Below are 17,663 nucleotides of genomic sequence, written 5' to 3'. Positions count from 1 at the left end.
ACAGGCTTCGTTCTCCCAGAGTGCTTTATTCGCACAGTGGAAACAAACAAAGTTTAGGCTTAAGTCGGTGGTTCTTAGCCGGAATAACTGGCCAAAATTGAATTGAAAATTCAATGTAAAACTTAAATGACAAAAAAAAAAAGCCTGGCTGCACAAAATCACTATCTTAGAACCTCTGTATCTTTTCCTTTGTTAATAGGACCCATTGTTGTGAAATATGGCATAAGTAGCCATGGTTTAGATTCATCAAGGACACAAAGTGAATCTGAAAACAAGTTTAGTGAGTTTTTCGCTGCAAAAGATAAACCAGTAAAAGTGGGCTTGGTCTTGCATTACCAAGTCCAAGATAAAGTTTGTGCATAAAGACAATCTCAAATATCAGATTCATCATCTATATATCTCAGTGATACCTGACCAGAGGAACCAACAGTGGTTGAAAGTCTGTCTATTTCTCTATAGTCAGAATACTGCTGGCCGCTAGAATTGTTATTGCTGTTCATGTTGTCCATTGATGATGCTGGTTTAGGGTTTTGAGCCTGGTTAGCGTTGATGTTCTCTTCTTCGCACTTGCTCGCTGCATCCTTTACCCTCCTATGACAGCATGGCAAAGTTAAATCGCCCTTGCACAGGTTCCAAATTACTAGCGCAGCCAATAATAGTGATAATAATACCACTATGGCCACTAGGGTGTGCTGTTTATTATGAAGTTCATGTAGTGATTCTGTAGTCACGGATCCTGACCACAGTCTCAGATCATATGCTGCGTGCTGGATTTCGTATTTCCTCTGGGAGATGGTCTCGATGGAACTGCAGGTGTAGAGGCCACTGGCATCTCCAGAGGCATTTAAGATCATCAAGCTGTCTGGGAGGATCTGGAAGGTGTTTGAGGAGGTGATTGGTCGTCCATTTACCTGCCAGTTCACCTGTGCCAGGTTGGAATACAGTTGGCACCACAGCTTAACGGAATTGCCGGGGAAAAATGAGATGTTCACTGGCTTACTGTTACCTGTAACACAAGGTATGGGTCTAGCTGTAACTTTTCATTTGTTTACAAGGACATACACTGTCAATACGCTGGGATATTTTACAAACCTAATGGGGAACACTGACTGGCGTTTCCCTCTCTCAAACTCTGAATCACAGTGCTGTGGAAGGAAAAACATTACATATGTATGAGAAATATGCTAACAGCAGTATTCATAATGGTGTAGAAAGAAAAACAAACTCAAGGGTGATTTGTTGAATCTCATGAAAACATGTCCAGGTCACATTTCACCCCAAAATAAAAAAATGGCATAAATTCATTAAATTTGCCTAAAGAAAATGAAGACCATTTTAGGACCATTGGGAATTTTTCCATTAACACATTAAAGTATGTTTTCCTCTAAAGTTCTAATTATCTTTATGCCATAATAAAAAAATATGATAGTTTTTTCATTCCCATCATTCTCAGTGGAGACGCTCAATATTTTTATTTTATTTAAATCAGCATAAATGAAAGGTAGTCCAACAAATTCTCCCACAATGTTGTCAGGACCCTGTTACCTTTGTCAGTTATGTTTATAGGTTGGTGATGGGATCCTGACATCCATGTTCTGTGTTTGTGTTGAGCACATGGTTCAGGGTTTATTTCCTGTCCATGTGCTCTGTCTATCTTTGTGTTTCTGTGTGAGCGCACAGACCTGTAGTCCCTGAAATTTAAAATGTTGGGGTAAAAAATGCCCCTGCAATGAATTCTTCGGTTTCTATCTGATATAGTTCTTAAGTCTCTATTATAGTCCTAGTTATACATATTATCGCATAAAATATGAGTTTATGTTTAAGTTGAAGGGTAGGAGGTAATAAATTCTCAATCTTGAGGATTTGTTTTAATAAATTAAATTTAAGTATTTGACATAAACGGATGAGACACTGTTTATGTTTTATATGGTTAGAAAAAATTGCACACATAAAAGGTAAAAAAAAAAAAATACCCTGAAAATCAAATCCAGGAGGCAAATATTGTCCCTTAATGTAAAAGCTTTTACGACATTGTTTTGGGGTTACCCGGATATGTTCTTGACAGGGTCTAGGACTTCACAAACTCCCAGGTTTTATCATATATGTAAATAATATATAATTTTCTTTCTTTTACCTGGCTCTGTGTGTGCTGTTTATGGTAGCACAGTGGTTATAATTGAGGTCCCAGCCACAGTACGGATCCCTGGCGAGAACGCAGTCCAGACAGCTGTGGTACCGCACACATTCATTGATAGACATCTGCACCACGCCCACCTCCGAACCCACATAAAGCTGTTGCTGAGAAAACATTACACACACAGGAAAATTAGGCTACTGGTTACTTTCAAATGAATGTCTATGGACATTATCTATGTGATTACCACACACAATTTTGATTCATGCCTTAGTTGAACATATTATATCTGAATCAAAAATATTCCTCTAATAGAGCACAGTGACATATACAGAAAATAAACACAAAGTAAACTGACATTTTTGCATTTCGCAGACACTTTGACTTACAGTGCTTTTGAGATATACATATTACTGTTTCAAATTACATGTTTTTAGCACCATGCTATACCAACTGAGTTAGAAACTCTATGTATCGAAAAAGTCTGTTTGTTACCGTGGTGTTCAAAAGTCGTAAGATCTTAACAGGTTCTGAAGGCTCAAACAGTTGAATCTCTTCCATTATGACCATCTCTCCATCATAATTCACAGCTTTCAACACTGAACCGCTCACTGTACACAACACAACACAATGGAGAAAAAAACAGTTGAAGAACTTAAAGACCCCATGAAATGGCTTGACGTATTTCCTTTGGAAACAGGACGTTTGGGTGGGACATATTGAAGGACTTGAGAAAAACAAAACCCAAAAAAAGTCAATAGCCTTTAATTTACATCACAACCATGAACCACGATTTGCTACTTGTTATTGCTTGTTCATTGTTAGCTCATGTTAACTAATTTTAACGAATAACAACCTTATTGGAAAGTGTTTAATAGTATAAATGAACCTTTTGAGAATGCATTTCATTCAAACCTTAATAGACCTTTTTTCTTTTAAAGAAATAACAATAAGATTTGATAAGACAATGTGGACCTTATTGTAGTGATTCCATTTTTTAACACAGGTCAAACAGGGTTCATTGCTGATAAAACTTAACACAAAGTACATATTTACAAGGGATCTTTACTTGTGCCAATGAACATGACTTGATGGTTGCTCCCATCCACGGCAGTTGCTGTGGTCACCACAATTCTAGTGAAAGCAGCGCCTCTCTTCACCAGCAGGGGGCGCTCTCCAATCGGCTGGACTGGCTGATCCATCAAAGGCTTATCTTTAATAAACTGTAACGTTTTGTCTGGCAGATCAATAGACCTGGTAATGCTCATTTCTCTGGCGTGATTATCAATGCACTATTATGTGAGAAGAAAAAGGTGAGGGAAAGTTAGATTGATTAGCAGTATTATTGAGTTACTGTAAATGAAAAAAAGACTCACTGCTCCAGGTCGTGGATCAGGTAGATCGCCGGTGTACATCACCCACTTCACAAACGACATCTCCACGGGAACAGGAGCCTTAAATTTGCCCTTCGAGAACACCGTCCTGATGTCTTCAATTCTGTATGCACATACTGCAGATTGTGGGGAGGAGTCCCTGTCAATCAAACACACAACATCAATTATGTTACAGTAAGTATTTTACTAAGCTTGATCGCCCTAAAGACCATGCTACCTTATATTTGGACACTGACTTGCTGAATAGAGTGTGAAAAGTTATATATACAATCTTAGGGGCTTTTCAAACCGAAAAGAAGAAGAAGAAGAAGAAAAAGCTATGGTTAGGGTTAGGTGCTCCTGTGTGAGACATTGAAAGCATAGGCAGCCAAAGATGTTTGCCTAGTGCATGTTTACATAGAAAAACAATGGAAAAAGAGGGCAGACAGACACAAAAACATGTTCGTTGTGAATGCCCTTTATATACTATATTGCTTGAGTTTCACTTAGCAAAATAAGACTTGTCCTCCTAAATAATTTTTTTTATCCTTAAACATTAGCCATCTATAGAATCAAAGAGCTTAAGACTCAAACTCACGATTGTGGGGTAAAGACAGCGTAAAAAACACAGGTGGTCCAGTGGCCGTGGCACCAGCTGAACACATCCTGAACCAGAAGAGGCAGGTTGGTGTTTGGAATGGGACATTCAAGCCTCGCTTTCAGGAATGATGTCCACTTCTTTTGCAGTGTCCTTTGTCCACCCAAGTCTCCCTGTGATGGACAAGATGATGTCATTTTGGGGACTATGTTGCATAGACAGGAACCACTAATATGTTTCTGTCTGCCTTTGGATGTACACATCTTTAAGAAAGAATGCCAGCTGATGAAGGGGTCTTGCTGGTTTCCTCAGACTCTACATCTGACAGCAGATCTATGACTCTTAAGGGTGATTACCTTGCATACGCGTGCCACCCGAGAGACATCCACCTTGGCGTAAGAGTCATATTCCACTGCTGTCTCGCTGAAGAAGAGGTAAATCTTGTCGTCATCTCCCTCCATACTATTTTCTCCCTCTGGTATGTGAGCCATGTGGATAAAATTTGGTTCTTAAATTAAACAAACAAAACACAAAGAGATCATGAGATCCTTCAAATATCAGTGATATTTTCCTGTCTATAATGTGCATTTCTCTTGTCAAACAATCTTTAAAAGTGATGTCAAACTAGATTGTGTTCCATTCACTTCCATTCATAAGCATGCAAAAGTGGGAGATTGCAGGTGTGAGCATGTGCAAAGAAGTTTCATCTTTTCCTGTGAAGCAAAGTTCAAGGTTGGTGAACTCTGACCTGCAAATCTGTTGGTGAAAAGACGTTTGACAGCTGAGGATCTATTGGTCAGATATTGACTTCCTGGCACAAAACAGTAGAATACAAATTTGGAAACAGCATGATTTCAGTGTTGCGGGAAATTCAGTAGATAATATATTTAAAACTTTTATTTATCATTAATAACCAGTTCTGGGTAGTAACTGATTACATGTAATCAGTATTATGTAATCAGATTACAAAAATTAAATGTAATTATTTTTAAAAATACTCGTAATCAAATTACAGTTACTTTTCTATGGATTACATGATTACAGGCAACTGCAGTACATTTTTTTTATAATTTATTGATCCCTCTATTCTTGTTTTAAAATATTTTAAGTCTTTGAGTGTTTTCATAAAGGGGAGGAGGGTTTTGGAATTGCATTCACAGACGTGTTACGAGCCATCAGCCAGGTGGCTATAAAAACACCGAAGATGGAGCGGTCATTCACACACAAATTCTGAACTGATTGTATAGTGCGGTAAAGTTAGTTTTAGTTTAGCAGATTGATGTTGCACTCGACTTCAAAAGTGTACATGAATGCGACAACTTTTGTGACATTAAAAATATAACTGGTCTGATTGCGTATCACACATGTATGGCATTTGTAAAGCCAAATTATCCACAGTAAGAACATTTTAAGTGCCCTTAAGTATAATCGCAAATAGCGAGTAAAACACACACAGAAAAATCATAGTAATTTTCAAGTTTTCTTTAATGCATTTAAGCAACATTTTGTCACATGGTGCCATCTTATCCTAATCAAATGCATGTGACATCAAATAAACAAGAATGAGGTCAGAAGTAATCCAATAAAATCTAAAAGTAATCAGATTAAATTACTTTAAAAATGTAATCCAAGATATTTTAGTCATGTAATTTGTAATCAGTACCAGATTACATTTCAGAAGTACTCTAACCAGCACTTTTTATAACGTATTATTAAATAAATACAGAAGTCCAGCAGTGTGGCTTAATATATCCTCAGGGTTGGGAGGGTTACTTTTCAAATGTATTCCACTACAGATTACATGCTGTAAAATGCAATTTGTAGTCAGTAATGTATTCTAAATACTTTGGCTTAATTCTTCAGCACTGGTTGATTTCACTTGTTTTGACTATAAAAAAATCTGCCAGTACAGTAAGACAAAATACACATGTTAAAAATACATTCTCTGAAAAACCTAAATATCTTATGCAGTGTTGTTTCTAAAACAAGATCAATCAAACTGATCTTGTTTTAAGGATTTTTAGATATTTTTACAGGAAAACAATACAAAAATTATTATCAAGAATAAGATTTTTGCCCTAATATCTTATTAGAGAGAAGGAAAAAAAAAGATCTAACGTGGATTTTTTTTAATAAAAAAATATAGGATTGTGCCTTGTAAAAGGTGCATGTAAAATGGCTAGAAATAGCATTTTAGCTTAGTATAAAGCTAAATGTTCATGACAGTTTCCACAAGGTTTATTTCTCTGTCTTCTGCTCCAAACGTACTTCTCTGTTTGCTCGTATGAATGTAACACATCATAAGAAAGTGTTTCACCGCTGTTCAAATGCACTTTGGATCACATCATTTCTATGTATAAATGTTTTCCATCTGAAAGGACTAAACATTAAATGAAACAAATGACAATAAAATGCAAAGTAATCTCTTCAGTAATCAAAATACTTTTTGAATGTAACTGTATTCTAATTACCAATGATTTAAACTGTAACTGTAGTGGAATACAGTTACTTATATTTTGTATTTTAAATCCAAATGGCGACATACTCCCCAACCCTGTATATCCTGTTGCCCATAATCAGTGCAAGGTCCGAAGTAATTTTGCATGCTTAAAAACCTAGTGTGATTCTTTTTTGGATACAACTATACATCTGATCTGCCCATTCTGTGGCTTCAACTCACTGCATAAAAGCACATAGACAAGGACAAGAGGTTCACACCAAACCTCACAATGGGGAAAAAATTAGTGTTCGTGTCAGAGGGAGTGGTTTGTGTTTTAGAAACTGCTGATATCACAGAGTTGACAAAGAATGGGATGAAAAGCAAAAAACATCCAGTGACATTTCTGTGAGCAAAAACATCTTGTTCATGAAAGCCGACAAGAAGGCTACAGTAAATGTTTATATCTCACCACTGAGCCAGGTGCTTGAGAACTCTGTTCGTATGGTTTCCTCTGAGCTGCGCATCATGACTGGCTCTGAGCCCCGGAAGTTCATTGAAGTGGCAGAGTACAACGCTCCATCTGCAATAGGGAAAGAACAAAAGAGAGAAATACAAAGATGATTTAGAATGATGTGAAACACTTTAGACGCCAAATTAACACTCAAAAATGACTCCTTATTAGCTTTTTAGATAGCATAGGCATGCTTTTGATAACCACAGAAAATAATTTTGACTCGTCAATCAGTTTTTAAAAAAGAACAGGAAACACGTTTACAATAATAATGCAAAAACAATGGAGATCTATTGGGAAAGCATTCTGCAGTGTCTGAAAGATGAAATGTGAAGCTTGTGTTTTTGTCAAACCACTTGCATTAATTCTTAAGTAATAAAATGCGTCATACACTGCCCAGCCAAAAAAACATTGCCCTTTGGATTTAAATAAGCAGATACTTAAGAGTCTATGATTGGATCATTATTGCAGTGATTAATATGTTTCAGCTGGCAGCAGTTCTTTTAACCCGAACTGATGCAGTGTGTAGCTTCTTATTTCTTAACCGGAAAACAGACGTATCCCGTGATCGTGGAAAAGATGTTACTGTGTTTCGGAAGGGGCAAATTATCGGCCTGCATCAAGCAAAGAAAACAACTAAGGAGATTGCTGAAATCACTGGAATTGGGTTAAGAACTGTCCAACGCATTATTAAAACCTGGAAGGATAGTGGTGAACCATCAGCCTTGTGGAAGAAATGTGGTCGGAAAAAAATCTTGAATGATCGTGATCGGAGATGACTAAAACGCTTGGTGAAGTCACATCGTAAAAAATTGTCAGTAGAACTCACGGCTATGTTTAATAGTGAAAGTAAGAGCATTTCCACACGCACAATGCAACGAAAACTTACAGGATTGGGACTAAACTGCTGTGTGGCCACAAGAAAGCCACTTGTTAGTGAGGCTAATCGGAAAAAAGACTTCGATTTGCTGAGGAACATAAAGATTGGACTGTGGAGCAATGGAAAAAGGTCATGAGGTCTGATGAGTCCAGATTTGCCCCATTCCAAAACGATGGGTGCGTCAGGGTAAGAAGGGAAGCGCATGAAGCGACGCATAGTGCCCACTGTACAAGCCTCTGGAGGCAGTGTTATGATCTGGGGTTGCTTCAATTGGTCAGGACTAGCAGCAATGTTATGCGGTAATAAAATGAAGTCAGCTTACTACCTCAATGTACTGAATGACCAGGTTATCCCATCAATGGATTTATTGTTCCCTGACTGCACAGGCATACTCCAGGAAGACAATGCCAAGATTCATCATGCTTAAATTGTGAAAGAGTGGTTCAGGGAGCATGAGGAATCATTTTCACACATGAATTGGCCACCACAGAGTCCTGACCTTAACCCCATTGAAAGTCTTTGGGATGTGCTGGAGAAGACTTTCCGGAGTGGTTTGACACTCTCATCATCAATACAAGATCTCGGCCAAAAATGAATGCAACTCTGGATGGAAATAAATGTTGTGACATTGCATAACGTTGTCAAAACAATGCCACAACGAATGCACACCGTAATCAAAGCTAAAGGCAGTCCAACGAAATATTAGAGTATGCAACTTTTTATTTGGCCAGGCAGTGTATGAGCCGTACAACTTCTAAATCTCTATTTTTAAAGTGGGATTATTTTTTTTAAGTGGAGGATCTTGTGGCTATGAGTTACTGATGTAATGTTTGTAAGTGGAGTTTTCTACAACAGTGTTTTATTTATTGACCAGTCACTTTCTGGTATTCTTGTGCGGATATCATGTGAAAGTTCAAGACTTTACATGGTCATGAGTTGAAAGATTGCATATAACTATCACTCCTGTTTCATGCTAACATGTATAAAAGTGTTATGTATATACTTTCGAAAGTGTGATTGTAGTATATTTTAATGTTCATTCAAGGTACTACATGCTTATCTGCTAACTATTGGGAGCGTATTTCACTCATTTTCCCTGTCAAAATGATGTAAAACAGAGGCAGTACATACCGACCAGCTCAGACGTGTATCGTTGAGAAGGATCGAATGGACATTTTCCCTTTCCATCCTCTTGTTTGTTCTCCAAAATCAGCTTACCATCAGCATAAGACTGAGAGAACATTTCATGCAACATTGTAAACACTGTCACTGTATATTGAGCACTCTACATTTATAATTACTAACACTAGGTGACACTCACCATGTAGTCGCAGGTTGGGTTGAATGCTTTGGTTCCGCAAACATACATTCTGCCATCTTCCCTTTTATGAATAACTCTAATATAGTTTTTACAGTCATTCTTAAAAAAAAAATAAAAAAAATAATAATAATAATAAATAAAAAATATATATTATGTTCAGAAAGGAAGCAAATATGTGACATGATCATTTTCAAAGAAAAACACTTACTAACCCTTTAACTCTGACCACAATGTCAAACCAAACTGTTGCAAACACTTCCTCTTCCTACATTTGGCTAAAAGTTCTTCGAATCAATTATCTAATCTGTTGGCTTCTACTTTATACTCTTTTGATATCTTTAGATATCTGCTGATGTTGTCATCTCTACACACAGGATGCACTTTCTGGTATGTCGCTTTGATATAACAGAAAATCATTCTTATTAAAAATGTTTTATATGAAGACATCTTGATACCTTAGTAATTGTACTGATCATTTCTTTTTCTTTTTTTAATTGTTTTGCATTTAAGAAAATGAAAGGATTAAAAAAAAAAAAGACTTAAAGCTCACCACAGCATCCTTTCCCTTATAAGAGCAATCCTTCTGCTGCTGGCTTGTGGCTGGCCACTTCACCTGACGAGAATAAATGAAATATAACATCACCCCTAAATACCAAAAAATACTTACTACTACATGGGCAACTCTCACAAAAAGAGGCAGCTCACATTTCACACTTTGGTCAAAAGGAAGAAAATAAGAAATTATAATTTACATGAAGAAAATAAGGACCATTAAGGAATAAGACATAATTTATTTTAAGTTCATTATTATTATTTTTATTAATTATTATTTTATTAATATTTTTTATTTAATTCTTTTCAAATCAAGCACATCCCACCAGTTGTGAGCTTCATTACATTTTCCTTACTTTTATTATTATTATTTTTTTATACTGTATTATAGTTATAGTATAATTTTTTATGTAATGTATTATTGTATTATTTATTATTTTTTTTATTTCAATCAGCAAAGGTAGTACAGCAAATACTGTCATTATGTACACAACAATACTGGCAATGTGCTTAACTGTCACAATGCAAATCATCTTAATGGTCCTAAAAGTAGTCCATTTTATTTAAGCAAAATATAACACTAGATTCTTTCTTTTGTTTTTGGTATGAAATATGACCCAGACAGGTTTGTAAGAGATTTGGTGAGATTCTCCCATTAGCTCATCATTTATACACTGAGAGCCACCATTGTGAATGTAATAAGAGACCGGGAAGACTTAAGACAGCAGAGTTCACACTAGTAGCCAGCAAGAAAAAGAACTCTTTCTTGAACCCTTAAAGGCACGGGCGATTTGCCAAATATTACTATATACCTCAGATCTTTAGCAACCCGACACGTATCTCTATCACAAATTAATCTACAAAATACCCAGAGAGTAAAACAATTTTAAAGCTGAGATGATGACACAACTGAGAAAAAGGAATTCATTACTTCCACTTTTATGAGACTCAGCAGGCTGTCAACACATATTCAGCAACACATAACATATAAGCTACACATATGTATTTTCTGAGGCACTTATTGAGTCTAAATAGACACCCATATGTCAATAGCCATATAATACTGTTCATGTGTTACACTTGCTATAGTTTACTTCCATGTTGCTTCTTCATCAAATAGCAGTGTCATATATATATATATATATATATATATATATATATATATATATATATATATATATATATATATATATATCAAGTCAATCACTGAAACAACAGAGCCACCTTGAGTAACAAATAATATGTATGTGTAAACGCAAATGTTATTCTGATAACCAAACATTGGACAGAAAATCAACATGATATAGTAATCATTTGTGTGAATATAGTACACAATTGTGTTGTAATAAACAAAGAAATAGATATATTGTGATAGTTAACTTAAACAGATATGAAATAATCATAAAAACATGATTTGTAGAAGTGAAAAAATATACATTGCAACACTATTACAAATCTTGAGTCACTAAAGACCCTATACACTTTTGGTAATTAAATGTTTAGAAAAAATAAAAAAAAATACATAAAAATAATATATATATATATATATATATATATATATATATATATATATATATATATATATATATATATATACTGTTGTGCTCAAAAGTTTGCATACCCTGGCAGAAATTGTGAAACAACCACACCGTCTTTTTCCAGATCAGCCTGTATTTCTCCTGAGGTTACCTGTGGGTTTTTCTTTGTATCCCGAACAATTCTTCTGGCAGTTGTGGCTGAAATCTTTCTTGGTCTACCTGACCTTGGCTTGGTATCAAGAGATCCCCGAATTTCCCACTTCTTAATAAGTGATTGAACAGTACTGACTGGCATTTTCAAGGCTTTGGATATCTTTTTATATCCTTTTCCATCTTTATAAAGTTCCATTACCTTGTTACGCAGGTCTTTTGACAGTTCTTTTCTGCTCCCTATGGCTCAGTATCTAGCCTGCTCAGTGCATCCACGTGAGAGCTAACAAACTCATTGACTATTTATACACAGACACTAATTGCAATTTAAAAAGCCACAGTTGTGGGAAATTAAGCTTTAATTGCCATTTAAACCTGTGTGTGTCACCTTGTGTGTCTGTAACAAGGCCAAACATTCAAGGGTATGTAAACTTTTGATCAGGGCCATTTGGGTGATTTCTGTTATCATTATGATTTAAAAAGGAGCCAAACAACTATGTGATAATAAATGGCTTCATATGATCACTACCCTTAAATAAAAAAAGTGTTTTTTTGCATGATAAGTGATATTTTCAAAATATATATACACACACTGTATATACAGTAAATATATTGAAATTTTTGCCATTTTTTTATTGTTAGAAGACTCTTGTTAGAGAAAGTTTGAGGAATACTAAAAAAAAGTGGTCCAAATATGAATGAGGTAAAGGGAGTGGAATGAGGTCCCCGGCCACTAAAGACAGGAAGTATGCATTTAAGGGTTAACGTAACAACATAAAAAAACAAAAACAACATGATCATGATCACAACTTCAGAACTACAAATGTAAGACCTTACCATGGCCTTCTTCACTCTTATGTCATGTAGGTCGAGGGCAAAAATGGCTTCCCTGGCTCCTAGAATAAGCATGTTCAGATCTTCTCTCAGAAGCATTGTGGTATAGTTCCAAACACCCTCCTCACGAAACAAATGGACTCCATTACCTAGAAACAACACAAATCATGTCATTTTAGGAACAAATAGGACAGCAAATGTTTTTTTTGTTTTTTTTGTGGAATATATACATACATATATACATACATATATACAGTATATATATATATATATATATATAAATGCAAAAAAAGGCTTGTTTGCGGTACTGCCACTTAATTTGACATTTTGTACCTAACACAATACAATTCATATATTTTTAAAGTGTGCCGTAAGTGTCCAAATACTTTTTGGGGCCAATGTATATTAAAGTACTATGGTATTACTATCTAATTCGATCATTGAGCCATGTTATTGCCACATTACTTTTTTCTAAGGGTGTAAAGACATTCAACTTTGTGAGGAAAGAGAAAAAGGTAAACTTACTTGTGATGGGCACCGTTTTCCGTGGAATGCTGTTTGGTATCGATCCCAGTCCCCCGGTCAATATTGCTGGACCCCAGAGGTACAACACGCACAGAACAGCCAGCAGAAACATAACAGTGCCTTAAATTCTCCAGCGCTCCAGTACAACACATACAATCGGTCAGAATCTCAGTGATTTTGGTATAAAAGACTGTGAGAGAGTACTAGATTCCTCTGTCGTCTGTCTGTCAGAGTTTTCTTATCCTTTCCTTCTCTCCTCTTTCAATCAGGACCACTTCCATACTGTGATATATGACTTTAGCAGCAAAGAATCTCTTCAAAGAACTATCAGAGTACCCAGTGAGGCCATCTGAAAGAGAGTGAGAGAGAGAAGCGTAAAGAGGCAAGGGTGCTGGCAGCAGTATTTCTGTCACTGCTATAGTGATGCTAATGTGCAGGATGAAAGCTTTTGCTCTGAAACCTTGACAGAGATACACAGTTCTGCTTTCAAAACCTCAGCACGACAAAGCAAGAACAGCATAGACACAAAACCCCCCACCACATCCTGTGAGATGATATGACTCACAAACCATAACATATAAATTTGTTTCGTAAGTGATGCTTGCTCATATTATGTGTGAAAAGCAAAAAGTAGGTATAAAACGTTACAATTACCTGCAAAAAAAAAGTGTAATACAAACCTCAGACAATAAGTCTTCTCAATAAGCACTCGGAATAATAAGCACTCAATAAGCATTTGGAAATGCAGGTGTTACCCAACAGACATTGTGAAGCAGGAAGATCCAATGTACCAGCAAACATTTTGCAACCAGAACATAAAATTAAAAAACTGTTAGTCATGATGGTACAAGAGGAGTGTGCAAAAAAACTGAATGAAGGTGCTACACAAGTGCTGAGGAACAATAATGCTGGATGGATGTTATTTTAAAAATAGAGGTGAAAATGTCATTTAAACTACATTTTATAACACAAAAGAGGATGTTGTGGATTGTTGCCAGCAGTGGATTTACTGCATTGCTACATGGTTGCTAAAGTGCTCTGGGTGGTTGCTAGGTGTTTGCTTACAGGCCCACATCAAATAAGCCCACCATCAAGTTTCTAAGATATTGTAGTCAGGGCTGTCCCAATCCTGGGTGGAGCCCAGAGCTAGTTAAAATGCTAGGAGGGGGCAATGGCATCCCCCTTGGTATTGATAGCGGGTTGGGGTGCAATCTGACCGGTTGCACTGCCCAAATGATGACCCTGATTGTGGTACCTGCATGGCTTGTGTCCCTCCTTCAATGTACTGTAAGTCTATGGGATTTTTGTGCATTGAGCATTTTGCCGCTTCAATACGTGACACGATACCTTCAATAGAGCACAACAGTGTACAACAGAAGTAGAAATACTCATTCATTTTCTCAATAGGCTAATTGATTATTAACGATAACTTCAGATCTTTAAAACTAGACCTAAGCTGTAACCCAAATGATGCACTATACACTATGCACTTGTATAAAGTGCAGTTTCATCTTAAATGGAACACTTCACGTTTTTAACTAGACGTAAGCATTCGCCATTTAACAGCTGATGGAAGTGATGTTTCAAGCACACATGATGTGTTGCCACTCAGTGTAACACTAATATCTAAAATAATAAACACATTCAAACAGTGTGGGGTGATGGTAAAGCATTGATCTTATATATGTAAGATGCTTTCTTCACTGAAGTTTCGTTGCAACTTTCTCCATTATTTACAATTGTTTTGTTAGACCAGCAACGCAGCCAGGTAACTCCACCCCTTCCGCTACGTACGGCAAGCCATGAGCATTACATGCATGAAGTGTCCAACCTTTCACACTCCATTTTTATGGTGGAAGAAGTGCATCATCCAGGTACTCGTAGTACTCTTCTTTTTGTTGCATTTTATGTGTAAATACTCTACTCACACTACTTACACTACAAAATGGCGTAGAATAGTGCAGACGTTTGTGGTTTGGGATGCAACTTTAGTGTGAGCTCAGTAGTTGTTCATCGATGGTAGATGCTCCTGTTGAAGCCATCACTCCACATACTTTTAAATGGACAGTTCACCCAAAAATGAAAATTCAGCCATTGTTTCCTCACCCCTGTGTTGTTATAACCCTATATGACTTTCTTTCTTTTTCTTAACACAAAGAGAGAAATTGTGAAATGTTGTGCTCAGTGTTGTCATACAATGGCAGTTTATGGGGGGGGGGGGTGTTGGGGTTCCATTGATCATGGTAAGACCATTTCCAGTCTTGTAGAAACCACAAATCCTTGAGTAAAGCTTTGTGAATTATGACAGTATTGCAATGAATATCGGCTCTGAATGCTTCCAAAACAACAAATTTTGCCTTGCAACATATTGTATTAAACCACCATCAATACACAGACTTTAGAAATAGAAAACATCCAAAATATGGAAAAGCCAATATTCATTGCTTAATTTTACTATCAGGTTGCAACAGTGTAATGTTTACAAGATTACACACCTTTGACATATAAGAGGAGATGAGCTGCAGCATGTGGGACGGTAGATCTGATTAAATACTGCACATATTTCACCATGTCACACACATGTTTACACAAGCTTGCACACATATTCTTATGGGAACTTCCCATTCACATCTGTAGTTCCAAATATAGGCTATATTTGTTACAGACTAGTAGGCCCCCTAGCATTAAAATAGACAATTTGAAAATGTTAGATATTATGAATAATTTTTCCTAGTAAGTATGCCCCTACAAAGAGGTTTTGCTGTGAAGAAAACACCGTACATTTTTCAGTTCAAAGTTCTCATAATAATGCAATGCTAGAAAAATGTGGGTCAACTCACCATATAACCAGTTCTCAGTTAGATTCTCAGTTCTCCTGTGCTTGCTTGAGTGGTTCCCCGTCCCACACACATACTGTTCCAGTCCTCCTAAACAAAACAAATCAAAGTGGTCTGAGAGTCAAGGAAAGCACAAGTGTGTGTTGCGAGTCCCGTCTCTGTAGTGCAGTGCAATGAATGGAGCTCATATTGTCTGCTTCTTTGTTTGAGAAAGAGTTAAACTGCTCAGATCCTGCAGTGTGGAGTGAAAGACATTCTTGTGCCAGTGAGAAAATAGAAGAAAAAAAAACATGCTGTTTAAAGCTCCTCAATCTAAAACCAGTCACTACAAGAGTCAGAGTGAGATAGAGAGAGAGAGAGAGAGAGAGAGAGAGAGAGAGAGAGAGAGACGCTACTAGGAAATGGTGTATTGTGTTTGTAGGGCAGGTTAGGATCTGATTTTCAAGAAAACCTGGTTTACTGCTGAAGTGCACAAAAGTTTGAATTATGTTTTGATCTCATACTCTGACATAAAACAGGTTCAAAACAGCTTTTTCCCTTTACATCGAAGGAGAAAACAAAACATAAGGGTTCACGCCTTAGCTTCATTGCACATCCTATTTCCACCCAAACAGCAGGACAATAAAAGCTGTGTATTTGTAACTGTGTATAATAAAAAAAGAGTGTATTTACGACATAAATTTGTGCATGTTCAAATTTCAAATAAGCAATCACTCAGCATGACAATCAGGAAGAACTTGTTTCATACTGGTCAGATTAGGATATTGAAGATAGATTGGTCACACCCACACATGCTCACTTGTTTACCTAGTGGTCCAAATGGGAACATATATTTATATAGTATTTAAATAAAGGTGATAAGGGTACAATGGGGCTTAAGGCACACATTAAGGAAAATTAGCCTTTTTTCTGGCCACAAAGTGTATCAGGATTGGAAAAATAAATGTCTTTAAATTTAATATTGATGAAGGAACACAATTTGTGTGAAAAGAAATAATAACGGAGGGTTGTTTTGATTAAAATCCATTTTCCTAAAAAAGGTGGTAAAGGCCCAAACGCTTGGGATAAAACGCTACAAGGGGGGTTATAGTGATATTGTGTAAATATAGGGACAATATTTATAAGGCAAAATTTGTCAATTTATACAAATACTTTTGAGATTGTAAAATGCTTTTTTTTTTTTTTTTTTTTTTTTTTTTGCAACAAATTAAGATAATTAATATTCAGAATAACTACATCAGAAAAGGGTTATCCATTTCCTGTTAATTTCAATCACATCTGGCATTTCATAACATCTCAGGTTTTCTATAAACAAATGAATCTCCATTGTGATTAGATCAGTCAATGTGAGCCCACTTTGAACATTTTTCATAACAAATCTCTTCGCCTCACTTAAAAGAAAAACAATGTGCTTTATGGAGTTTATTTAGCCCCCTGCAAAAAGGGAGATTTTGACCCCAGTTACTATTCTTTCACTTTTTGGACAGTTACAAACCCTAATACATTTTTAGAATAAAAAGCATTATTTACTTAATTTATAAATAATTATTACGTCTGAGCACGTCCCTAAATTAAATATTTATCAGATGTAACACTTTTGGAGACAATTTTGCCCACAGTATAAATAAACATCTATAAACATTTAATAGTACCTTTTTTTTTTTTTTTGAAGGATTTTTCAACCAACTACAGAGTTGAAAGCATACAAACCTGGTGATGCCATTCAAATAATGAAATGGTCATAAATCGTAAAATTTTACAAGTAAATCTTATGAGGCAATTCCATATAGACCTATTGCTGATGTGAAGTTTTATATTTTTCTATCAATTGTGAAAGGTACTGATGCCCTCTAATGGTTAAAATTAGGTAACGACTGCAAACAGTAAACAAAAACGTCTCGTCCTAGTCGATATTATGATAAATCGAGAAGCGATTAAACGTAAGTGGGGAAATCATTTCTCGGTTTTTG

At 36.2% G+C, this 17,663-nt stretch overlaps 1 protein-coding gene across 4 annotated transcripts; it reads right to left on the bottom strand.

Annotated features, from left to right (window-relative positions):
* Positions 1-260: 260 nt before the first annotated feature.
* LOC127443144 (semaphorin-4E-like) lies at positions 261-15,900 on the bottom strand. 4 transcript variants are annotated; one of them, XM_051701685.1, is made up of 15 exons: positions 15,697-15,900; positions 12,857-13,205; positions 12,335-12,480; positions 9,808-9,870; positions 9,258-9,356; positions 9,068-9,167; positions 7,015-7,125; positions 4,462-4,613; positions 4,106-4,278; positions 3,511-3,667; positions 3,204-3,426; positions 2,630-2,745; positions 2,135-2,298; positions 1,093-1,145; positions 261-1,006 (listed from the first exon to the last, which is right to left on the bottom strand). In XM_051701685.1, the coding sequence occupies exons 2-15, from the start codon at positions 12,966-12,968 to the stop codon at positions 372-374; spliced, it is 2,304 nt and encodes a 767-aa protein (XP_051557645.1). In that variant the 5' UTR covers positions 12,969-13,205; positions 15,697-15,900; the 3' UTR covers positions 261-371. The 4 variants fall into 4 exon arrangements, with proteins under 4 accessions (XP_051557645.1, XP_051557646.1, XP_051557647.1 ...); XM_051701686.1 differs by lacking the exon at positions 15,697-15,900 and having other exon boundaries at positions 2,135-2,292; positions 12,857-13,287; XM_051701687.1 differs by lacking the exon at positions 15,697-15,900 and having other exon boundaries at positions 4,462-4,580; positions 12,857-13,286.
* Between the last annotated feature and the right edge of the window lie 1,763 nt (positions 15,901-17,663).

Source organism: Myxocyprinus asiaticus, chromosome 6 (assembly GCF_019703515.2).
Source record: "Myxocyprinus asiaticus isolate MX2 ecotype Aquarium Trade chromosome 6, UBuf_Myxa_2, whole genome shotgun sequence".
NCBI classification, from domain to species: domain Eukaryota; kingdom Metazoa; phylum Chordata; class Actinopteri; order Cypriniformes; family Catostomidae; genus Myxocyprinus; species Myxocyprinus asiaticus.
The sequence above is the reverse complement of the archived record's forward strand: the minus strand, read 5'-3'. Positions and strand labels throughout refer to the sequence as shown.